The sequence below is a fragment of the Budorcas taxicolor genome, chromosome 6 (assembly GCF_023091745.1).
Source record: "Budorcas taxicolor isolate Tak-1 chromosome 6, Takin1.1, whole genome shotgun sequence".
Taxonomy (NCBI): Eukaryota; Metazoa; Chordata; class Mammalia; order Artiodactyla; family Bovidae; genus Budorcas; species Budorcas taxicolor.
The window spans coordinates 99,458,330-99,484,354 of NC_068915.1; the positions used below are offsets into that span (position 1 = coordinate 99,458,330).

At 39.7% G+C, this 26,025-nt stretch overlaps 1 protein-coding gene across 1 annotated transcript in view; it reads right to left on the bottom strand.

Annotated features, from left to right (window-relative positions):
- Positions 1-26,025, bottom strand: part of WDFY3 (WD repeat and FYVE domain containing 3) — a 248,274-nt gene that overhangs the window by 25,551 nt on the left and 196,698 nt on the right. Inside the window, exons 45-55 of the mRNA XM_052641586.1 lie at positions 24,885-25,053; positions 21,561-21,724; positions 18,630-18,778; positions 17,012-17,132; positions 16,432-16,517; positions 14,625-14,705; positions 11,221-11,275; positions 10,839-10,958; positions 6,472-6,589; positions 5,029-5,135; positions 2,784-2,937 (exon numbers count right to left, since the gene is read on the bottom strand). Of these exons, the coding sequence (XP_052497546.1) occupies positions 2,784-2,937; positions 5,029-5,135; positions 6,472-6,589; positions 10,839-10,958; positions 11,221-11,275; positions 14,625-14,705; positions 16,432-16,517; positions 17,012-17,132; positions 18,630-18,778; positions 21,561-21,724; positions 24,885-25,053 (1,324 nt within the window). The remainder of the gene's footprint in view (positions 1-2,783; positions 2,938-5,028; positions 5,136-6,471; positions 6,590-10,838; positions 10,959-11,220; positions 11,276-14,624; positions 14,706-16,431; positions 16,518-17,011; positions 17,133-18,629; positions 18,779-21,560; positions 21,725-24,884; positions 25,054-26,025) is intronic.

Genomic DNA, 26,025 nt, shown 5'->3' on the forward strand with positions numbered 1-26,025 from the left:
GAATAATGACGTTGAGCATCTTTTCATATGCTTATTGGCCACTTGTATAACTTCTTTGGAGAAATGTCTATTCAGGTCCTTTGCCGCTTTAATTGGGCCACTTACCTTATTGCTGTTGAGTTGTACGAGTTCTTTATATTCTGAATACTAGATCCTTACAAGATATATATCATTTGAAAATATTTTCTAGCATTCTGTATGTCTTCTTTTCACTTTCTTCATAATGCCCTTGTATGCAGAAGTTTTCAAATTCTGATAAAGTTCAATATCCCTTTTTTTGTTGCTTTTGCTTATGTTTATCTAAATCCAAGATTATGAGGATTTATCCCTAAGTTTTAAGAGTCTTATAGCTTTAGCTCTTACTTGCAAATAGTGTTGTTTTTAAAGTGTGTGATTTCAAGGAGGGAAGGGGATTTGTTATGAAGGTGAGCGTGACAATTATACATGACCTTTCTTTCATTTACTTATTTAAAAGTGGATGATTGGGTTGGGTCTGTAAGTAGTCTGGTTAGAACATTCCTGCAACATAGATATTATAACAGACTGAGTATTTCTGGAATATGTTTTTGCACTTTTCCATATTTGTCTCTTTGAAAGTGGTATTCCTAGGGAAGACAGTAGCATTCTCCAAAGGTGAATTATAAGTAAACCTAATAAAACCCTAATGTGCATTCATATGCAAATGCTGGGTTCAAATGTGTTGTTTTTTCCTGTTTACCATCTACTCTTCCTTTGAGGAACTGCCATCCCTCCAAACTCTAAGTACTAGAACTTGGTGTCTTTAGCTGCTCAAGGTTGAGTTCCAGGTCCAATCAGAGATATCAGTACTAAGACAATTTTAGGACTTTTGCTGGGGCTACTGAGAGAGTCTTATTATCTTTCCTATTTCATCTGGAGCTACAATTTCACAAGGTTTGAGCTGCTGAATGGATGATTAAATAAATAAAAATTATAATACTCAATAAAATCAAATCACTCAAATATATTAGATGTGACAGTGTTGGAGAAGACTCTTGAGAGTCCCTTGGACTACAAGGAGATCCAACCAGTCCATCCTAAAGGAAATCAGTCCTCAGTGTTCACTGGAAGGACCGATGTTGAAGCTGAAACTCCAATACTTGGCCACCTGATGTGAAGAGCTGACTCATTTGAAAAGACCCTGATACTGGGAAAGATTGAAGGTGGGAGGAGAAGGGGACGACAGATGAATGAGATGGTTGGATGGCATCACCGACTCAATGGATATGGGTATGGGTAAACTCCAGGAGCTGGTGATAGATAGGGAGGCCTGGCATGTTGCAGTCCATGGAGTTGCAAAGAGTTGAACACGACTGAACTGAACTGATTCCCTGAACTACCTAGTAAGTTTTATGAGATAGTATAGTAATGGTTTATATGTGGAAGTCTTAATATGATACAGGGCATGAAAACAATATGAAAACAGAACAATACCTGGCATGAATACTCTAAGTAAAACAATGAAATTTTGATATGTTGTAAAAATAAATATTCAAAACACAGATCAGCAAGCTGTGTTCCAAGAAACTATAACCAAAGTCAAATCTACTTCCTGTAGCTGCTGGATAATACAAAGAGAGCGAAGTACCAAGGAAATGTCTCTCCTTTTTAGAAATGTTGATTTGGTTCTGTTTTTTTAGTACCCTAACGAGACGAAAAAAGGGGTTTACTTAGAGTTATTCAGAAATTCTAGTTTTAAAACTTGTCAGCATGTAAGCTGAGACAATACGGAATGATTTAAACTATATGTGAAAAATGTGGATATGCCACTCTTGGCTGTTAGCTTCAATCACATTAATTTTAAAATAAAATTTTACCTCACTTTCATTTTCAATGAAATAATGATATTCTGACCATTAGATATAATCTCTGTTAATTTTTTCATTTTCCCAAGACTCTGGATTGAAACAGCTATTTGGGGGCACAGATCTATTTTTCTTTGTTATATTTACTCTCATATACCCAGTAACCCAGCTGAATTTAACAGCAGCTATAACCATGAGGAAATAGTAACTGAGAAGGACCCGCAGGGCCTTTCCAAGAACAACCTGTCCACCCCAACCCCGTGCATTCCCCCTCCTTTGTCTGTAGAAAAGCCTTAGTCTCCCAGGCCTCCCCAGAGTTCCAAAGAGCAAATGTAATCAGAGAAGAGAGAAGCTGCAGAAACAAAGGAAAACAGCCCAGCAGCACAAAAATCACAGTTTAGCCAAAAATAAAGTCCAGGACTTTTAGTTTCTCCTCAAGGGCTATAAGCCTGAGCCACATCCTTGAGTTGTTTTGCAGATATTAAAACCCCCACCAGGTGGAGGAAGTTACCTGCATGCTGACCACAAGCTCATAGACCCCAGACCAGCTGGAACCAGAAGTTGATGACCCAAATTCCTGAAATACCACTTTGTTAGCACATCATCAACCAATCACAGAACTGAGCACAAGCTGATCACAAAGCCTGTGACCCTCTCGCTTACACGGACTCTTTAAAACTCTCCTCTGAAAGCTGTCACTGGGGGTGGTTCAGGCCTTTTGAGCATGAGCTGCCCATTCTCCTTGCTTGGCCCTGCAATAAACACTGTTCCATCCCTTCACCACAACCCAGTGTCAACAGACTGATTGGGTTTGCTATGTGTCAGGTGGGTGGACCCAAGGTTGGTCTGGTAAAAAAAGCTTTCCTTGTCAGTGTCTGCTACAGACTTCTCAGAAAAGTGACATTTCTGCTGGTCTTTTCCTGGATACCGTTCCTAAGACAGTGCCATGGTGCTACATACCAAGGTCAAAGTTGTTGGAATTGAACAGGAACTCAGGTAAGTAAAAAAATTCTGGGATGAGTTCCTTTACATCTGCCATGTTGTGCTTCGACGCTGAGTACCAGGCCTCGCGCACACTGTGAAACATCCGGTCAGCCAGGTCAAAGTGGCCTCCCTGTGGGCAGAACGAAAAGGCACCTCTGTGAGAGAACTGCTCCCACCTCAGCATCCGCGCTCAAGGGCTTGGAAACCCCAAAGAAATACATTTGCTGAAAATTCAGTTTCCCATTCTCCTATGCCAAATACACAAAATTTTAAATAATGACAAAAAAGAAGAAGAATTCTTTTTGGGGTTCTCCTTACAAAGGGTCTCTTGCTTTGTATCAAAGTGAAATCCAAGTACTACAATTTTAAAAGATTAGATTTTAGAGAGAGGGCAAGACTATAAAGAAATAGTTCTTCCATTGTTTGATAATGCTCTCCTAAAAAAAAAAAGAAAAGAAAGGATTCTTACTTACAAAGCAGAACTAGAGACGCAGACATAGAGAACACATGTATGGACACCAAGGGGGGAAAAAGGGGAGTAGGATGAATTGGGAGACTGGAATTGACATATACACAGGATTTACACTATGTATAGGGCTTCCCTGGTGGCTCAGATAGTAAAGAATCTGCCCACAATGTGGGAGACCCACGCTGGATCCCTGGGTCAGGAAGATCCCCTGGAAAAGGGAATGGCAACCCACTCCAGTATTCTTGCCTGGAGAATTCCATGCACAGAGGAGCCTAGCGGGCTACAGTCCATGGGTTGCAAAGAGTCAGGAACGACTGAGGGACTAACACAGACTATGTATAAAATAGGTAACCAATGAGAACCTACTGGATAGCACAGGGAACTCTACTTAATGGACTGTGGTGACCTGAATGGCAAGGGAGTCCCAAAAGGGAGGGGATGTATGGCTGACTTATTTTGTTATACAGTAGAAACTAACAACATTGTAAAGCAAGTACATTTCAATAAAAATTAATTTAAAAAAAAACTAAAAAAAAATTAAAAAGGCTGCTATTATCATATAGCCATTTACAGTTGAAAATATTCAGGTTATATATGTATTTGACTAATTTTATAAAATAACATGACACTGTTATTCTTATACCCATGAGAATTAAGAGGAGAACTAGGAAGGTGATCAAAAAGTTATAAATTGATAAAACAAACTCAAATATAAAAGGAATTTCTTTTGCTTACACGGCCTCACAGATACACCACTGCCTTCCCTCAAGCAAACTCCCTATGCTGTGTCTGAGTGAACACAGTGTGTTTGTCTTTACAATGAAGTTCACTGTGTGAAAATGCCCAAGTCCGTACAATGGCCACCAAGGCCTACCACCCTCTGGCCCCTGCAGCTCTCTGACCTCATCCCCTGTCGCTTTCCCCTGCAGTCACTCTGCTCCAGATACTGGCTTCCTTGCTGTTCCTCAAATATCTCAGGCACAGGTCTGACTTAGGGCCCGTTATGGGCTGTTCTACCAGCCTGCAGCACACTTTCTCCAGATATCCACACCAGTAACTCCCTCACTTCTTTCCAGCTCTGGTTCAGACGTCTCCTCTCCAAGGAGACCTACAGTGACCAGTCTTTCTAAAAATGGCATCATGTCCTTCCCCACCTCACATTCCTGTACTTCCTATCCCCTTTCTCTGACCTCTATTTTTCACATAGCACTTATCATATTCTAAAATATTTTACTAGATAATTATTTACTATGTTTGTCTGTCTCTCTCAACCAAAAGATATAAATTCCATCAGGCAGGACTATTGTCTTTATTCTCTGATTCCTAGGTCCTCTAAGCACCTAGGATAGTGCCTGGCGTTCGGTAAGTATTCAATAAATATTTGCTGAATAAATGAAAGAGAATTTGGAGAAAAGCAATTATAATAGGGAAGATAGCAAATGAGCTAGACAGACTTTTTACAATGTCTGATGAATCAGTTAAGGCTGAATTCCATATATGTGGCTGGAAAGCAAATGCTACTTGCTTATTTGACTAAAGGACCGTGGCACTTGTTTAGTGTAAACAAATCCTAGCTTATTTATCAATTTTGGTCCAGTGAAATTCCACTATCATTATGTTTTGACTACTTTTGTGACTAAAACTTCACAGGGCTTCATGTCAGGAGATAAACAACATTAAAGAAAATAGCAAAAACGATCTTAAATAGAAGGCGTGAACAACATGCAAAAATTCTAAACTTAAGAGTTTTACCTGTAGCCTTAGGAATATCTGTGTGAAGGGCTCCATTCTGACAAGGTATGAAGCCACAATCATGGCTGACGAATAGTGGGTCCCATAGTGGTAGGCTGGAGTTTCTCCTGGCCAAGAAAATAAAAGCACAATTGAAAAGGATGAATTGGGTATTGGGACTGGTATATATATACTATTGATACTATGTACAAAATAGAAAACTAATGAGAATCTACTGTATAGCACAGGGCACCCTACTCAGTGCTCCACAGTGACCCAAATGGAAGGAAATCCAAAAAAAGAGGACATATGTTTACGTATAGCTGGAAGACTCTGCTGTACAGCGGAAATTATCAACACTGTAAAGCAACTATGTGCCAATAAAAATTTAAAAAACAAGAAAAATGAGAATAAAAAAGAAAACAAAAGAGTAACATGAAAATAAAATTAGTGTTAATCAATAGACTTTGAAATGTTAATGTATGTGATAACTGCGACATGAAGTTCAGTCAGTTCTGGCAGTTGTAGAACAAAAACTTTTATGATGACGCTGAAACACATCATTTATGTATCTGGCAACTATCCATTTTAGTATAATTCTGTGACTTTCCCCCAAATTGAGCACATCCAGCAATTCATGTTTTGAGGCTAACTGTAACAGATAAGCCTTTATAGCAAGCCACCTTCAACTAAAGCAGGATAGTGACGTACAGTAATTCTTTAGTAGGTTCTGGCTTTGCAATAGTATACATTTCTCTGAATTGATGTTCTATGGGTATCATGCAATTTCTGTTACATATTCTCCTTGGCAGGGGGAAAAAAAAAGATTTCACACAGGGAATATTGTTAGGCTTAATTTTTTTCCTCCTTTATTTTGCCTATTTGAAGGGGTGAACATTAAGCAATAAATCATGAGTATGTAAATTGTGGTATTTTAGAAGGGACTCAATTAGTATTTTTTTTAATGCAAAAAGGTTGTAAAAAGTGCTCAATAAAATTAAAAGAACATATAATGGAAAACAATCTGAAAAAGAAAAAAAAGTATATTCATATACACATGCAAACTGAATCACTTTTTATATACCTGAAACACTAAATTAACTATACTTCAATAAAAAATATTAAAAGAGTCGATAAAGGAAAGCATAGTTCCTGGCCTAAACATGATTAGAATAAAGGCATATTATGATGGGAAATTTCTACCTTAGACAAAACAGAAAGACTTAGTTTTCTGCCAATACTTTACAAGCTACCAAAAAAAAGCCTTCCAAGCATGGCTGTCAGTTGGCATGCAAAACCTGATTTTTCTCCTTTGATGGTTGAGTATATGCTTGCATATGTAACAGACGCAGACATAATCATATACAAACAACTTGGGGAAAGATGGAAGGGCATCAGACCACTAAATAATGGCTTACTTTTGAAACCTGGGTACCAAGTCCTGTGACAGGAAAAGTTACTTACCATTAGGATCTTCCCAGTCTTTATATCGCTTCTTATACTGAGCTAATCGTTCATCTGTCTGTGCTCCCATAGGCTTGGCCAGGTTTCTAAATGTCTTGGGATTAGTAAGATCAACCTCCTAAAATACAAAATGAAACCCGATTACAAAATTACTAAACTCCCTCTATTTTTACCACTGTAGACAGAATGGCTATAGCCACGATGCTTTGTCAATGGGCTAGTATCGATGGGGTCACACCAGCAGAGCTGGACTCCAAGATAACGCCTTGCACCTATTGGCTATCCATATTTCTCAGAGAGGCACATGGCAGTTTAACTGATTCAGTATGAAGACGTCTGTTTTGGAAATTTATTTTTGCACAGGAGAAGGCACTTGGAACTCAGGTTTGGAGATGAGGAATAAGAGGGAAAATCCTTCCCAGTCTTGCAGGAGACTGTGGACACAAAAGCTCCAATTTGTCTTTACCCTCTGTCACCCGCCAAACCTGAGGATCGAATCTGCCTTCTACTCTCTCCCCCTCCTCCCATCTTTCACTCCAACTTCACTTCTGAGCATTTTCTTCCTAGAGTAAAAGCGAAGTGAAATAAACTAGAGCACTCACTAACATGGTCACCTCCAAAAGACAACATCATACCAGGCCGTGATTCCCAAATGAGGTGGATTCCTCTGGTCTACCAGAGATCATTTTAAAAGCTCATCCTTAGGTGACTTAATTGATATACTTAAAAGGAAACCAACATTTACCTCCTAAGTGTATTAAAAGCAGACATTTGAACTATGTACCCACGGGACACCTAATTTGTGTTCTTTTTATTTAAAACTCAACATTCAAAAAACTATGATCATGGCATCCGGTCCCATCACTTCAAGGCACAGATGGGAAACAAGTGAACACAGTGACATTTTATTTTCTTGGGCTCCAAAATCACTGCGGATGGTGACTGTAGGCCATGAAATTAAAAGACACTTACGTCTTGGAAGGAACGTTATGATAAAACTAGATAGCATATGAAAAAGCAAAGACATCACTTTGCTGACAAAGGTTTGTCTAGTTAAAGTTATGTTTTTTTTCCAGTGTTCATGTAGAGATATGAGAGATGGACCATAAAGAAGGCTGCATGCTAAGTCACTCCAGTTGTGTCTGACTGTTTGTGATCCAATGGACCTTAGAAAGCATCACTATGAACAAAGCAAGTGCAGGTGATGGAATTCCAGTTCAGCTATGTCAAATCCTGAAAGATAATGCTGTGAAAGTGCTGCACTCAATATGCCAGCAAATTTGGAAAACTCAGCAGTGGCCACAGGACTGGAAAAGGTCAGTTTTCATTCCAATCGCAAACAAAGGCAATGCCAAAGAGCGCTCAAACTACCGCACAATTGCACTCATCTCACATGCTAGCAAAGTAATACTCAAAATTCTCCAAGCCAGGCTTCAGCAATACGTGAATCATGAACTTCCAGATGTTCAAGCTGGTTTTAGAAAAGGCAGAGGAACCAGAGATCAAATTGCCAACATCTGCTGGATCATGGAAAAAGCAAGAGAGTTGCAGAAAAACATCTATTTCTGCTTTATTGACTATGCCAAAGCCTTTGACTGTGTGCATCACAATAAACTGTGGAAAATTCTGAAAGAGATGGGAATACCAGACTACCTGCCCTGCCTCTTAAGAAACCTATATGCAGGTCAGGAAGCAAGAGTTAGAACTGGATATGGAACAACAGACTGGTTCCAAATAGGAAAAGGAGTATGTCAAGGCTGTATCTTGTCACCCTGCTTATTTAACACCTATGCAGAGTACATCATGAGAAACGCTGGGCTGGAAGAAACACAAGCTGGAATCAAGAATGCTGGGAGAAATATCAATAACCTCAGATATGCAGATGACACCACCCTTATGGCAGAAAGTGAAGAGGAACTAAAAACCTCTTGATGAACGTGAAAGTGGAGAGTGAAAAAGTTGGCTTAAAGCTCAACATTCAGAAAACTAAGATCATGGCATCTGGTCCCATCACTTCATGGCAAATAGATGGGGAAACAGTGGAAGCAGAGTCAGATTTATTTTTTTGGGCTCCAAAATCACTGCAGATGGTGACTGCAGCCATGAAATTAAAAGACGCTTACTCTTTGGAAGAAAAGTTATGACCAACCTAGACAGCATATTGAAAAGCAGAGACACTACTTTGCCAACAAAGGTCCATCTAGTCAAGGCCGTGGTTTTTCCTGTGGTCATGTATGGATGTGAGAGTTGGACTGCGAAGAAAGCTGAGCGCCGAAGAATTGATGCTTTTGAAGTGTGGTGTTGGAGAAGACTCTTGAGAGTCCCTTGGACTGCAAGGAGATCCAACCGGTCCATTCTGAAGGAGATCAGCCCTAGGATTTCTTTGGAAGGAATGATGCTAAAGCTGAAACTCCAGTACTTTGGCCACCTCATGCGAAGAGTTGACTCACTGGAAAAGACTCTGATGCTGGGAGGGATTGGGGGCAGGAGGAGAAGAGGACGATAGAGGATGAGATGGCTGGATGGCATCACTGACTCGATGGATGCGAGTCTGGGTGAACTCCGAGAGTTGGTGATGGACAGGGAGGCCTGGTGTGCTTCGATTCATGGGGTTGCAAAGAGTCGGACACAACTGAGTGACTGAACTGAACTGAACTGGACTATAGCCCACCGGGCTCCTCTGTCCACGGAATTCTCCATGCAAGAATACTGGAGTGGGTTGCCATTTCCCTCTTCAATAAAGAAGGCTGAGTGCCAACGAACTGATGCCTTCAAATTGCAGTGCTGGAGAAGACTCTTCTTGAGAATCCCTTGAATATCAAGGAGATCAAGCCAGTCAATCCTAAAGGAAATCAACCCTGAATATTCGTTCGAAGGACTGATACTGAAGCTGAAGCTTCAATACTCTAGCCACCTGATACAAAGAGCCAACTCACTGGAAAAGATACTGATGCTAGGAAAGACTGAAGGTAAAAGGAGAAGGGAACAGCAGAGGATGAGATAGTTAGCATCACTGACTCAACGGATGTGAGTTGGAGCAAACTCTGGGAGATGGTAAAGGACAGGGAAGGCTGGCGAGCTGCAGTCCGTGAGGCCACAAAGAATTAGAGATGACTCAGCGACTGAACAACAACATGGCCCCCCAGTTTTGCCAACTTGTATTTTAAAAGTCTTGGACAGGAGAATCTGATCCACACTTACAAAAATAAGTCAAGTTAGTATTTGTCCTCTGAAATTCTATATGCAAAACACCTCATTTGTAGTTTGATTATTTCAACGAAGATGAGTAAAGCATATATAAGTACCAGGCCCTGCTCTAAAGATTGGGCCCTAAGAGGTGCCTAAGTTGGTCTTTGAGTTCAACATCCTCACAGCTGAGTAAGGTCAGACAAAAACCATGCTTACAACATGTTAAAGAAGGCAGCATAATACAGCTTCAAGGTGGTGTGGGAAGAGAGGAAAAAGAAGAAGAGAGAAAGGACAGAAGGTCCCCCAGAAGTGTGAGTGAGTATGTCCTGCTGGATGAAATACAGCTAGCCAGAGGAACCTGGCAGCAGGAGGTAAGGTGGGTACAGCCGTGGGGAGAAGTCCAGGCAGGGAGGGCAGCACGTGCAGAGTTGCTGAAAGAGAACGGGGTGGTCCAGACGGCAGTCCTGGGAGTGCAGCAGGGGCACCTAAGGAGCAGCTACTCTGCAAAGGGTACTATCCTGACATTTTAAAATTCTCTCCAGAGGCTTCCCTGCTGGCTCAGTGGTAAAGAATCTGCCTGCCAATGCAAGAGACATGGGTTCAATCTCTGCTCGGGGAAGATTCCACATGCCTTGGTGGAACTAAGGCTGTGCATCACAACTGCTGAAGCCTGTGCGCCCTAGAGCCCTGCTTCATGACAAGAGAAGCCATGGCAGTGAGAGGCCCGCACACTGCAACTAGAGTAGCCCCTGCTTGCCACAACTAGAGAAAATGCTGTGCAGCAATGAAGACGGAGCTCAGCCAAAAATCAATCAATCAATAAATGAAATTATCTCCAAATTGTGATGAAGATTCATGCAATACTTTGTTAAACAGAGAGATGACTCAATTAGATTTATTTCTGAAACTGGCTGCAGTGTAGAAGACAGTGACCTCCTCCAGTAGATCCAAATTTATTGGCACTTTAGGAAACTGAATGGATTATCATGAATCCAAGAAGCTGGCTAAGCATCCAAACTTTGTCCAAGCCTAAGCTAAAGCTTGTCTCATCTTCTTGGGAATAAGTGCCTGTTGAGAACTGAAAACTATAATGCATATAAATCACTTAAGCCACTGCAGCATCATTTAATTACTTTTGACAATGTGTTCCAATTTCACAGAAATGACGTGACATTTACCTCCGAGTCGTAATCCGCAAGGATCCAGGGGAAGACAGGATACTGCATGAGGTCATTATATGATCTTCCAGCCAAAGTGTTCAAGTGCATCAGATACTGAAAGTTGCTGATTTCACCTCTCTTGGGAAAGATAAATAAAGATTCATTTTAAAGCGATCAATTATTTCCACTATGTTTGCTTTTAAAAATTTATATGCAAAATGAGGCAAAGGATAGTTTCTTATAGATTTCAGAATAACAAAACACTTTTTTTCCTAAAAAGAACAAAAAACTTTTTTGTCTATGGTATACATTTTATAAATTATTAAAGTGCTTTTAACTGAATGACTTATACCTTCTGACTACAAATTATGAAGGATGCTTACATTTTCATTGAACTTACCTCCCATCTCTGAGTCACAGACTTCTCTCCAACCAGAGTGCTAAGCAACCCAGATCTACAAATGATAAATAATTAAATGAACTGCAGGCAACATACTGTTTTAGCAACATATTAATAATTTTAAATCAAAGTAATTACAAAGCTGAAAATTTTAAGTCAATGGATCCATGAATTTTTCAAACTATGGAGGACAACCTACTGGTAGGTCACGAAATCGGTTTAGTGGATTGTGGTCAGCATTTTGAAATATGAAATAACAGAACTGAATTGAAGAAAATAGAGAACAGAACAGTGGAAGGCAGTACACATAGTAAGGGAAAGTATTTTCAGAATTTTAACTAATTTTGTGTTACTTGGAATGCAACGTAGTGTATATCTTTTACTGTGGATCATAGCAAATGAATTTGAAACAAACACTGATCTAGTTCAACTTTCAACCTTTTACAATAATTCCTATGTAAACTGATTTACTGTTTATTTTTCACAATAAACTGTGGAAAACTCTGAAAGAGAAGGGAATACCAGACTACCTGACCTGCCTCTTGAGGTCAGGAAGCAAGTTAGAACTGGTCATGGAACAACAGACTGGTTCCAAATAGGAAAAGGAGAACGTTAAGGCTGTATATTGTCACCCTGCTTATTTAACTTATATGCAGAGTACATCATGAGAAACACTGGGCTGGAGGAAGCACAAGCTGGAATCAAGATTGCCGGGAGAAATGTCAATAACCTCAGATATGCAGATGACACCACCCTTATGGCAGAAAGTGAAGAGGAACTAAAAAGCCTCTTGATGAACGTGAAAGAGGAGAGTGAAAAACTTGGCTTAAAGCTCAACATTCAGAAAACGAAGATCATGGCATCTGGTCCCATCACTTCATGGGAAATAGATGGGGAAACAGTGGAAACAGTGGCAGACTATTTTTTTGGGCTCCAAAATCACTGCAGATGGTGACTGCAACCATGAAATTAAAAGACGCTTACTCCTTGGAAGGAAAGTTATGACCAACCTAGATAGCATATTAAAAAGCAGAGACATGACTTTGTCAACAAAGGTCTGTCTAGTCAAGGCTATGGTTTTTCCAGTAGTCATGTATGGATGTGAGAGTTGGACTGTGAAGAAAGCTGAGCGCTGAAGAATTGATGCTTTTGAAGTGTGGTGTTGGAGAAGACTCTTGAGAGTCCCTTGGACTGCAAGGAGATCCAACCAGTCCATCCTAAAGGAGATCAGTCCTGGGTGTTCATTGGAAGGACTGATGCTGAGGCTGAAACTCCAATAATTTGGCCACCTCATGCGAAGAGTTGACTCATTGGAAAAGACCCTGATGCTGGGAGGGACTGGGGGCAGGAGGAGAAGGGGATGACAGAGGATGAGATGGCTGGATGGCATCACTGACTCGATGCAGATGAGTTTGGGTGAACTCCGAGAGTTGGTGATGGACAGGGAGGCCTGGCGTGCTGTGATTCATGGGATCCAAAGAGTCGGACACAACTGAGCGACTGAACTGAACAGAACTCAAATTGCTTTAAAGAGATTCAACTAGAATAAGTGATATAGCAAACAATATTTTGTCCACAGTAGGTACACATCATTCCTAAAAGAGATGTTGAAAAAGTGAATGAAAATATAAATATTTTATGACAGGAAAGTCATGGCTTTTCACAAAATTATGGACTTTTTTTTATAGCAGACTTTTCTAGAATGCTATAAAACCCTTAAGGTTTAACAGCTTTGTAACATGGATAATTAATAATCTGAAGTTTGTGAATTGGTCACAGAACCAGTAGTAAAGCACTTAACCATATATTTTATCATCCGAAAGGAAATAAAGAGAGGTGTAAACCTGAGTTCATAAACATTTCTAGCTCAGGAGTACATATACCACTTTTCACTTCCAGAACAATTCTTCTTTTCAGGTAAACTGAGTGCAAAGGATACTAGGAGGTGCTAGTAGTAAAGAACGCGCCTGCCAATCAATGCAGGAGACAAGAGACTGGGGTTCAGACCCTGGGTTGGGAAGATCCCCTGGAGGAAGTCATGTCAACCTACTCCAGTATTATTGCTTGAAGAATCCCATGGACAGAGGAGCCTGGCGGGCTATAGTTCACAGGGTCGCAAAAGAGTTGGATACGACTGAAGCGACTTAGCACTAAAAAAGAGCTATGATCATTTCTCAACTTTGTAAGAAAGGGAATAACTGAAAAGGAGATTAAAGTTGGAAATGAATTTCTGCTTCTTGCCTTTGAGCTTTGAACAGTTCTTTAAGAACTGCCAACTCAGCACAGAACAATGAAATAGCAAGTTGGAGATTATCTAGGCAGGCAAAAGGACTAGTAAGTTGCTTAAAGTAGAAAAAAGGCTAAATATGCTTTATGAGAGCCTTTTGCTTCCTGTATTTATCGTAACAACAACACAAATGATTAGGACCAGAACACGTTTCTGAAGTTAACAAAAGCATACATGCAGTATCTGTATTTGTTAAATGTTAGCTAAAGAAAAATAAAAAAAATAATTTAAAGAGAAATACACAAATTTAATATGTATAGATGCAAACAAACTCCAGTGTTCTTGCCTGGAGAATCCCAGGGATGGAACCTGGTATGCTGCCGTCTATGGGGTCGCAGAGAGTCAGACACGACTGAAGCGACTTAGCAGCAGCAGCAGTAGCAAACTGGTATCACATTTTATTTACAAGTTTACAGAATGTCCAATAACGTTTTAAGATATTTTTCTGCATCCTGTAATAATTAATTTGTAGCCTCAAAGCACTGCTTCTTTTCCAAAGGATTATAAAGGGCTACTAATACAAAAGGAAATGTATACTTACAAACAAATCATTCAAAAAATTAAATTAATTAACTGATTAAGTTAATCAGTAAAAATTAAAAAGTAAATATAGAAAGCTGGTATCTACTGAGATAAGCAAACTTATCCACTAATAAAAGAATACAAATGTGTGTAATTTTTATAACAAGGAAACCTGATAAAGATAAAATATCCAGAAACAAGAGAATGCCTTATATGTAATGATGAATGGCTAGTAAATAAAGGCAAAGTTTCTAAAGAATTTTTTAAAAACAAGAGGAAATATTTATATATAATATGAATAGAAGATGCAGAGTAAAAGTGTCTATTTATACGATGGACTCAATTGGGCACAACTGTGCATATTCTCAAAACATTAAAGGAAAATGATCAACATGTGAGACATCTGACATTGGTCTGACATGAGTGATCATGCATACATTCTCTTATTTCTAATTTTCAGTACTGTCAAATTGTTCTACAAACCACTGGGGGTTGGGGTGCAGGGATATTCGTTAAAATGTTAAATAATACTGTCCAGATATAAATGATCCGATTTCAGTATTAAACTATAATGTGCAAGAGGCACATGACCTACCCCTGCTCCACGCTGGTGTTCGGCCGCTGCCCAGACACAGACTCTGAACTGTCAGTGAGAGATGGCACTACAGCCAAAAACCTGGAAGATTTAAAAATAGCATAAAATTGGAAATGCCGTGTCAGTCAGGATCTAATAGGAGCATAAGAAAGAATGACTCATTTAGGGCTTAACTGCTTATTTACCACCATCACCTCGACTCCTCAGTAAATGGCAGGCAAAGGAAATATACGGTAATTAGAATACTCTAACAAATAAGGGTAAGAGGATGGCTTCTAAAGGCAAATATAAAGACCCACAGCAAATTCTGACATTTTAGAGTTTTACGTATGTTGCCGCGTTACTCAAAGAAAAAGCCTTGACACTGATTCACAGAACTGAGTTAACTTAATGATGTCCTAAAAGAGTGACTGAAGCTAAACACTCACATGACAGCAAGCAGCGCTAATAGCTAAACAAATGACAGGACAGAGACACCACTGACAAATGAAAACACATATACGAGAAAAACCTTTATGTGACACTGTTATGATTATTTTCAGAGTTGCTCCTAATGTCAACATATATTTCTTAAGGGCAACCAAGAATTGTGGGAAAATCCTTGGAATGAATGTGGACCTTGAATTTGGCACACACGCAGAAATCTCTCAGCTAAAGACAAACTCATCTCCTTGTAACAACTTTTGGTTGGGAAGAGCAGATAATTTACCCATGTTGAAAATGATACCACCCTTAGAAATGAATAAGACAGGCAACTAACATTTCAATCGTTTACTTAGTTCTTCCCAATCAACATCCACAGGGACTTTATCTATTTCTCTCATGCTCACAGGTAGTACTGCTGTACTGTAGTGATAAACAGTGTTGCTTGGTATTAGTCACTCCTCACTGGAAACACAAAGCTTCCCTAACAGAGGGACTGCCAGGATTTATATTATATTATATTTATATTATATTATAACTGGACTTCTCAGGTGGTGCTAGTGGTTAAGTAACCCGTCTGCCAGTGCAGAAGACAGAAGCGACTCGGATTCCATCCCTAGGTCGGGAAGATCCCCTGGAGGAGGGCATGGTAACCCACTCCAGTATTCTTGCCTGGAGAATGCCAAGGACAGAGGAGCCTGGCAGTCTGGGTTGCAAAGGGCAGACACAACTGAAGTAACTCAGCATGCATGCACGCATACTACTTTTCAAAGAATAAGGGCTCTCTTATTACCTACCATCAATTCATAAAAGCTTTATTATTCACACATCCAACAGAAGAACTTTCAAGCACATGAACATACACTATTTTTCTTCTAGGTAAACACAGTTTACCAAAAATGAAATATGGTCAGATTAAATCAACTGCTTTATTTGGTTGTGCTACTTTTTCAAGGATGAAGGTATCCAACTTACCTTCCAAAGTCAGAAAAGTCTCACAAGAATATAAATTCTAAGGAAATTCAGGCTCTGCATTCAATAGCAAGGTATGGCACTGTCTTCTTTTTGGTAAATATGAACAAAGCCTATTCTGAACCTAAAGTCTTATTTTTTAAGCTATAGTTTCATCATTCCTTTATACTTAAAGAGATATTTTGACGAAGTCTAGTGTAAGTTACCAGAAGGAGAAAAAAACGTTCTTTCAAAAGAGAAGAGCATCAGAAGAAGCATGTTTCAAGAGGCTGGCAAAAATGAAACATTTTCTTCAAAGAAGTTAATTCAAGTATTTAATTGATTTTTAAAAAACAAGCTGAACTGGTAATGCTTTACACCTCCCATTGCTTCCCATAATATAGCATTATGAAGTAGCCCTAATAAACTATACCTTTGATAAACTTTGTTTCTGATTCCTTTCTGAAAAGCAAGGAGGTAGTTTCGTCCATCTCCAGAGAAAACTTCCACAGCAATAGGCTGAAGAGATCAGAGGGAAAGACATTAAGAAAAAATGCAAGTAAAGGTTACATATTAACTTTTACACTATGAGTTTCCATAACACTGAAGAAGTTAATCTGATGACTGGAAAACATTTTTTGAGTCATGAATTCCTAGCAGATTAAACTACAAAACAGATGGAATTTGTCCTGCTTAAATTGTTTCTAAAATCCTTACTAGAATAATGGTAAAATAATTACAAAATTATAATTTTGTACATTTATAGCAAATGCAATTTTTATGCAACAAATATAAATCTGGATATAGGGAAAGATGGGTAACAAAGATATCACTCAAAGTTTTAGGATGCTTTTTTTTTAAGGGATGTATTATAAAGCTATGCCACATGTGACACGAGCTTGTCGATATACAACCAATTCCAAAACTCTAAGGAATAAGGCGGAGCCTATCATGTATACATACTCTAAATAAAGGAACATGACAAAATGTTTATTTCTACTAAATCAACCAACCTGCAGGAGATATCTCCGTTTATGCACTTCCTTGATATCTTCATATGCAAAGATGCTGCATGTTCTCTTGAGCTGACTGGGGCCTTGCCTGGCTCCTCTAGGGATAATCGGCTCATGCATACTAGAGGCAGCCCGGAAAAAGGAGGCAGCAGAAACAAAGTAAGAGGTAAACTCACTGTTCGACAAACGGGGGTGCTATTTTCAACATGTGAAAAGAAGCAGGACACACTATATCTGAATATATAGTTAAAAAAAAAAAAAACTTTTAAGAGAGTAATTTGTTAGCAATTCAGTATACATTGTCAACAAAGGTCTGTCTAGTCAAGGCTATGGTTTTTCCAGTAGTCACGTATGGATGTGAGAGTTGGACTATAAAGAAAGCTGAGCTCCGAAGAATTGATGCTTTTGAACTGTGGTGTTGGAGAAGACTCTTGAGAGTCCCTTGGACTGCAAGGAGATCCAACCAGTCCATCCTAAAGGAGATCAGTCCTGGGTGTTCACTGGAAGGACTGATGCTGAAGCTGAAACTCTAATACTCTGGCCACCTGATGTGAAGAGCTGACTATTGGAAAAGACCCTGTTGCTGGGAAAGATTGAGGGCAGGAGGAGAAGGGGACGACAAAGGATGAGATGGTTGGATGGCATCACCAACTCAATGGACATGAGTTTGGATAAACTCCAGGAGTTGGTGATGGACAGGGAGGCCTGGCATGCTGTGGTTCATGGGTTCGCAGAGTCAGACACGACTGAGCGACTAAACTGAACTTTAAACCAACACAATCAGAAAACATCACTTTAAATAATTTTATTCGCAAGAGGAGGCCCATAAAAGTCATCATGTGGCCCTGATGGCTGCTAAAAATGATAATGTGAAACTATCTCCTAGGAATGAAGATGACCGTGTCCTCATTCACCATGTACATTAGGTGTTCAAAATGTTAGAGGAAGAGAAGAGCACGTTGATTTTCTAAATCTTTAGCTTTTTATCTTCCTTCTTGTTTTGCCTGCCTCTGGGTTTTCCATTACCCAGTATCATGTCTATCAAGGGACTGGCAGAAGAAAAGGAAGCTGGATCAACTCAGCCAGTTAATTCCTGCCTGTGCATAGGTCACACTGCTTCTAGGGTACTCAGAGGACATGGGCGTGCTTACATTTGTTGGAGTTTTGTACAGCTGCCTGTGTTTTTGCTATAACAGTGTTTGCACTGACATTTGAAAAAAGAACACTGTACACATTCAGAATAACTTATACAGATGAAAATATCAGGAACTTGTATTATATCTAATGCTGTTAGTGCATAGCAATAAATTTTATTTAGTTTTCATTTTGATAAATAAGGCAAATTTGCCCCTTATAGCTTTTTTTTTTAAATTTTCCCTGCTTTTTTTTTTAATTTTTTAATATTTATTATTTTTTTAATTTTAAAATCTTTAATTCTTACATGCGTTCCCAAACATGAACCCCCCTCCCAGCTTTTGAATATGTAATGACAGATGCATACAAACTGAGAGATAGCATTACTTAAAACATAACTTTTCATTAAAAAGACAAAAAACTATGCAGGTATCTTGTTTGCTAAAGACAGCTATACTTTGTGTTTCTTCATCCATTTACTTACTTCGGAGGTAAGGTTTCAATATCTCTTATTTCTCTGGTTGCTGTCATTGTAAATCCATCAATCACATAGAAATGCTCTTTACCAAAGAGGAGTAGCCCCTCACTGGTATCAAGGCCCTGGACTCGAGCACAGCGGTACATGTGCTGGATCTATTAAGAAAACCAGAAACATTCATTAGTATAGTTTTTAAAAACTCAACTAATTTCTTTAAAAAAAAAGAATACAAAGGAAGCAAAACGTTTTTAAACATGGATTTGATGGGCAAACAAAATTTTATTAAGATGTTACTGTGTGATGGCACCCCCTGAGCTAAGCATATTAATCTGAGAACAAACATAATAAACAGAGTAGCTAAGATTGCAGTCTTGCGTTGCAGTTTGACTTCAGTAAAAGGAAACAACCTTCTATTCACATCCATCCACTCAATCCACTTATCCCAGGATTCACTGAGTACTAACTCTGTGCCAGACACGTGTGTACGAGGTTCCAGAGTCAGCGAACAAGTTAGAAGAGGAGGGAGACAGACAGAAACTTTGCAGGAAGGGGAACTGAGGCACATATGTGGGGAGCTTCCGACTGAGCCCTTGGCCAGGCAGGACACACAGAGTGAGAAAGGTATGCAGAGCCTGACATTCCCGAGTGACTTTCTAGTTTTGTCATTTAACTAGAGATTTGGTCAGATTTCTTCATGTCTCTGGGCTTCTGTATCTTCAAGTAAATTTCAAATATACCTCAGTGGCATGTTGCAAGAGTGAGAGAATATATAGAATCATGTTAGCAACTGCTGGCTGTCTTCTCTTCCACGCAGCTTCCTTTCCTCTTCTTCCATAACAGCCTCTGGAATTCGTCTCTGTTCGCTCCCCACTGGATTCCGCCTGCCTGGCAGACTGTGGTGCCATTGTAAAAAGCCAAACTTGGAAGAAGCTGTATTTTCCTCATAGAAGGACGGACTTGCTAAAGCCCTCAATGTTACCATTGTTTTCGTTCCAACAGGCAGGATCTAGTTCTTAGCAAAAATTCCTTCTTGCTTATACTTAGTTTAACATGAGTCAAGGAAAAAAAATCAGCAACTGAATCAGAGTCAAACAACTGTCAAATGAATGTCAGTCTAAATGCACTTCCTGTACTATTCAAGCTTAAAGCAATTAGAGCAAAGGCTGTACTCACAAGATCAGAAGTTTAAAACATGACAGTATCAGAAAATAAATTTTCTAAAATATACAAATATAAGTTTCAACACCACATGTGAACTACAATAAAAATTTAGAATGTTACAGCGAAAAAACCTGACATACTTCTAAAATAATTCTATTTTAAGTAAAACAGACACAAAGAAAATGCTATTTCCTAAGTGCATATCTTAAAGAGTTTTCAGATGCTTAAAATATGATGCAATCAGCATCCAGAACAAGAAACAGAACATTCCAAAGCTCCCAGACGCTTATCATGTGCTTCCTTCAGACCTACCGTACTTTTACAGTTACAATTTTTTTTAATGTTTTCATTCAAGATTAATCAGGCTATATATTTGAACAGAATCTGAAAAAAATTAAGCTCTAATTTCTAGTTACTATTTCTTAGTGAGTAATATTTCAAGGGTTATAACACAATCTACTATAACAGACAAACACAATCTTTAAAGACGTGATACTGCACATTCAATTCCTTCATTCTTTTATCCCTTTATTCATTCAACCAAACACTCCTTCATCCAAGGTTTACAGAGTGTGTATCAGCTGATTAAGAGCTGTGCAAGGCACTGGGGTAGAAATAAGAAAACAGTGTCTGCCTACAGAGAGTTCACTCTCTAGGGGAAGAAACAGTCACAGGAACAAAGAATCATAACACAATAAAATGAGTGACAGACATAAAAGAAAGTGAAAGTATTAGTCCCTCAGTCGTGTCTGACTCTTTGTGACCCCATGGACTATAGCCCTCCAGGCTCCTCTGTCCATGGAGTTCTCCAGGTAAGAATGCTGGAGTGGGTTGCCATTCCCTTCTCCAGGGAGCGATAGATAAAGGATTTTTATAGTTACAACTTTTTTCTCTCTCTCTTTATGTTTTCATTCAAGATTAATCAGGCTACATATATTTGAACAGAATTAAAAAAATTAAGCTCGAAAAGAGCGAAAGACATAGGGCTTTATAAAAGCTTAGAGGAGGGTATTTACGTCTGGGCTGGCAAAACCCTGAAGGAAAAGTTCCTATGTGTTGAGTACTAAGGACTCCAGATAAATGAAGCTGTATCAAATGCGGGTTACAGGGATAGAGGTTATGCAAGTGACAGACAGGGGCATTTATGCAGAGAATGCAGTGAGTAAAACGCAGAGTAAAGAACCAACGTCATGGATGGAGTGAACTACAAGGTACAAAGTGCTACAGGGGCTCAGGCTACATGGCAGAGTCGGTAAACTAAGCCTAGAGGGGTCGCAGGTTATAAGAGATTGAGAGCAACAAAGGAAGGCCAAACAGTCTTCTGTGAGTGAAGCTGAGTGTAGGGGTGAAATATGAGGCTGGGGGTGATGGGCTTAAGGCTTCAGGGTGATGGGTTAGTTGAAGCTGCTTGAGTGGTTAGTGCAATTACAGAGGGGTAGGGAAAGATACAGGACCAAATGACTGAACAGGTTGTGTACATGGGATTGAAATAGAATTAAGGGGAGAGATGCAGTCTGGTAAAGGGTACACAGAGGAAAACAGGGAACTAGGTGTCAATGTTAATCCTGCATCTGATGCCACTTCATGCTGGTCGGTGTCCGGAGAGGTGAGAAAGTCCTGCAGATGAGAGTGCTGAACCCAGAAGGGGGCTTAATACTGATTTCACTGCAGAGGCTGCAATATGTCTCTTTGGCTGCCTGATAAATACCCTTCAGCTGTCTTGTAAAAGGGAAACAAACCACTCAGTGCAACCCCTCCTGTCCAGAAGCCCAGCACCTTTTCGCCCTCCTCCAACAGGCGCAGCAGGGTGGCGTTGTCTGTTTTCTCCTCCTCTTCTATCGAGCTGCCCTCAGCTGTCTGGTCCTGTAACTGCTCCTGCGTCTCCTCATCGCCTCCGTCCGGTGCTGACCGAGACCGTTTGAGAGGTGGCTTGACCAGTCCTGCAGGACAAGAGGCAAGAGGGCCATGTGGTCTCACGGGGGCCACTGGGGAGCAGTTTAGTCTCAAGGAGTCCCTCATGTACAATTTGAGAGAATTCAGGAAGGCATGCACACACTTCAGTGGCCAATAGCACAGGCTCTAGGGACTTCCCTGGTGGTCCAGTGGTTAAGGATCCGCCTTCAAATGCAGAGGACATGGGTTCGATCCCTTGGTCAGGGAACTAAGATCCTAAATGCTGGGTAATACCAGGGCAACTAATACCATGAGCTGCAATTAGAGGGCCTGTGTGCTGCAGCTACTGAGCCCACGTGCTCTAGACCCATGAGCTATAACTAGAGAAACTCTGCAACAAACAGCCTGCGTGTCGCAATGAAAACCCACCGCTGACCAAAAAAATCACCACCACCACAAAAAACCCCAGAACCAAAACAAATAAAAACCACCAATCACTGCTTGTCCTGCCCCTGCCAAAAAAAAAAAAAAAAAACACCCCAGAAAACCCACCCCACTAAGCACAGATCTGGTATTAAACACTTGTATGACCTGGGAGTATTATCTGCCCTCTCTGAATCTCAGAGGATTCTCATTTATAAAAACAGGACAAAAATATCATCTCTCCTGGATACCTGGAGGACTGTTGGAGAACTAAATGAGGTAATTCCGATCAAGTGCTTAGGATCGTACATGACAAATAGTAAACTCTCAGCAAGGGTCAGATGATGATGATGATAAACAGAGAGATTAGCAGAGTGAATGGTAACAGGAGTGATGCTAATGGGTGGGTTTTACTGAGGGGATACCATCAATAAATGGTCAGAAACAAGAATAAGGACCGCAAGTTATAAACATGATTGTAAGAGATCCCACCGACATGGAGGGCCCATGAGGGCTATTTTAAGACTCACGTTACAAGTGGCAGTATGGTCATTCAGACATGAATGAATCTGTTTAACTCATCAGATCATAAAGAGTAAGAGCACAATTCTTTTTGATACAGAGCTGGATACTTTAATTTGCCCAATAAGTTAACATTTTACTGCCTATATTTTGATAATTTTATTGATAATCACAGGACATGAAATTAAAATCTGATGAAGGTAACCACTGATATCCCGAAGTATAGGAAACAAACAGGCTCTAGGACTCTATCTCTAAATCTCACATTTAATATTCTTTAGTTTGTTTCCTCAAAAGTAATGTCACATCTATCTACTATAGTTGTTCTAAGAATTTTGGAAAAACATATCTGCTAGAATCCTACCCTTTGAACCCAAGTTATCAGAGGTTCTGCTTTGTCTTGGGAAGAACCTTATTTTCACATAGCAAAGACTACAATAAATAAGCTGGAGAAGGAAATGGCAACCCACTCCAGTATTCTTGCCTGGAGAATCCCATGGACAGAGGAGCCTGGCAACTACAGTCCATGGGGTCGCAAAGAGTCAGACATGACTGAAGCGACTTAGCACGCACACACAATATATAAGCAAGAAAGAGCAAGTCTTGCTGAGGACATCCAGCAGGGGAAAAACTTCCAGCTGCTTTATTTATAGTTTGATGAATCAAAACCTCCAATTCCATATCTATCATAATATCTAGCACGTCACAGTAGTGACACCAATATTAGTGGTTTTAGCTCAATTAGAAATTAGGAAAACTGAGGCTAAGAGAAGCTAAATGCCAATGACCCAAACACATCACCACAAACTCTGTGAATTATATACCTTGGTTATAGCCATTAAACACAGCTTTGGACATATCTCAGTGACTTTGCTGATGTAGTGTCAAGAAATAAGAAGGCTGAAAACTCTCTTTAACTACTAAAAATTTCAAGGATTCTATGAAAATATTAGGTCACTTATGAAATATTTAGTAGTTCATAGTCATCATGAGAGAAAACAGGTATGATAGGAGAAGCTGACCACAACTATAGATAAATGCTTTTTGTTGACATGGCCATATACTATTAGATTTTTATCAATGAGATCTGCAAATAATTTTTTTTGCAAATAATTTTTAACTTACACTTTTATTTCACATTCAAGGGCTTTATCTATAGACTATACCAAGACTTTTAAATTTATGTACTTCAGAGGCTTAAATTCTTGCCTGGAGAATCCCAGGGACGGAGGAGCCTGGTGGGCTGCCGTCTATGGGGTCGCACAGAGTCGGATACGACTGAAGCGACTTAGCAGCAGCAGCAGAGGCTTAAAAAATAACAATGGATTGATTTTACTTTTTCAGTATCAACTGAGTCCCCATTGTGTGCTAGACATGTGCCAAAATCTATAAAGGGATGAGAGAAGTAGTCTCTGCCTCTGAGAAACTGATAATTTAGGAAAACATAAAATCACTGAAGTTGCTGTAAAAGATATGACTAAAGTGCCACTGGAGCCGGGGGAGCTGAACGAGAAGGCTCCAGCGGAGGACAGGTGGATCAGTATCTTAGGACAAAATCGGGCAGGTCCAGCTCACAGAGCAGCTGTAGAAGAGGGCAGAGGGTGCAATCTACAGACGTCCAGAATCAAAAAGCCCACGGCCGTTTTAGTCCAATCCCTGATCATGTGCAGGTCTTACGAGGCTCACAAAGCATAGATTTGCAATAATATGTTTTAGCTCATAGGAGAAAAGACCATTATTTCTTACTGTTGGCTAACATGCACTAATGACACATTTAATGGTTGTTTTAATTTTATAGATCTTCACTTAGTTATTAGGGCCTTAACTTAAAATATCAAGTACCACAGAGAATTCTGCCAGATACAGTGAAAAAAAAAAAAAATCAAGCCAGTGGGTACATGACATTCATCTGTAGGCTATAAAGAAGAGCCAGTCTCTTTAGTTTTGATATAGAAATCAATCTTTAAGAAGGTTGATACACTAAAATATGCATAGATACTTTTAAGGCTGGCCCTACTGTTTATTATATATAAATAGTCGCTCAGTCATATCCAACTCTTTGTGACCCCATGGACTATAACCTGACAGGCTTCTCTGTCCGTGGAATTCTCCAGGCAAGAATACTGGAGTGGGTAGCCATGTCCTTCTCCAGGAGGGTCTTCCTACTGTTTATAGTTGCTAATATTTTTCACATGAATTGAAATAGAAGTGATTTTAATTAAATAGTGATTTTAATTAAAGTCAGAGAGGAAGGCTGCTGACCTTTGACTTTAGCAATCGTGTCTTCACCATGTTCTGGTTCTTGCTGAGCAGCTTCTCCTTCGGAGCTCTCTACGATGGCATCCTGCACAATGGCTGGGTTGCCGGAGGCTAGTCGCATGTAGTATTCTTTACTGTCATAACTTATGGCTCTTCTGTATCGAGCAGGTTTCTATGGAACAGCAAAAGGAAAGTGCTCAGCTAATTCATCTTCAAGAATTAATAGACTGTACATAGTAAAAGCACAGACTTTTGGGTTAGGTTTCTCTCTTTTTAAATTGCACTGACTTTTAGAAGACATATATGAAACAACAATATTAGCAGTTTTGACCTTTCCAAAAAGAGAAATACATCATCTTTTGCCAAATGTTTCCATGTTAGTATAGCACAGTCTTCCTGATGCAGCGGTACAGCAGAGAGAACACCCAGTGTCAGAAAGCATCATGTTGTAAGGGGATGTCTGGTTTGTGGAGAGCCTGGAATTTTGCTTCTGCCCCAAGTAAACAGCTTAGGCCTAAAGGGCCATCCCTTTGGTAGGAACTACCTGTGTGTGTACTGCAGATATTTGGAGGTAGAAAGCCAGAACTGCCCTTTTCCTCCTGGTATTCCCATGTCTCACCGTAACACTGGGAATGGCCCAACCCTCCAGAGTCCTGACCACATGGAATTCACTGGCTTCAGGCCAGATGAGACCATCTGGTTCACCTGCCACTCCAGCTTCTGTCTCTAATTTGCTAAAACAACCCTGTTGTTTGTTGTGTAAAAGAATGTGATCCAGAAACTTAATAAATGAGTGTATCAAGAACATACATAAGTCCATTTTGAAGAAGAAATTAATTACCCAGAAACATCAGAAGAGATTTAACTTTTTGGTGTTTAATACAGAACATTTTTTTTCAGAATATTTAATATTTATCTTAAAAAACAGGTTTTCCAGTTGACCCAAACTTTTTTCTTAAAACAACAGACAATGAGAAATTAAGGTTTAAAATTTCCTATAAAAATGTAAGACCAAAGGGAAAAGTTTATATGTTCCTTGACCAGAATGACCCAGACTTTGAATTAACAATTAAGAAAAAGATAGAGTTTGAAACACGCTTAAAGACCTTCTCTTTCTAAACATTACTTTCCTTCCCCATTAATA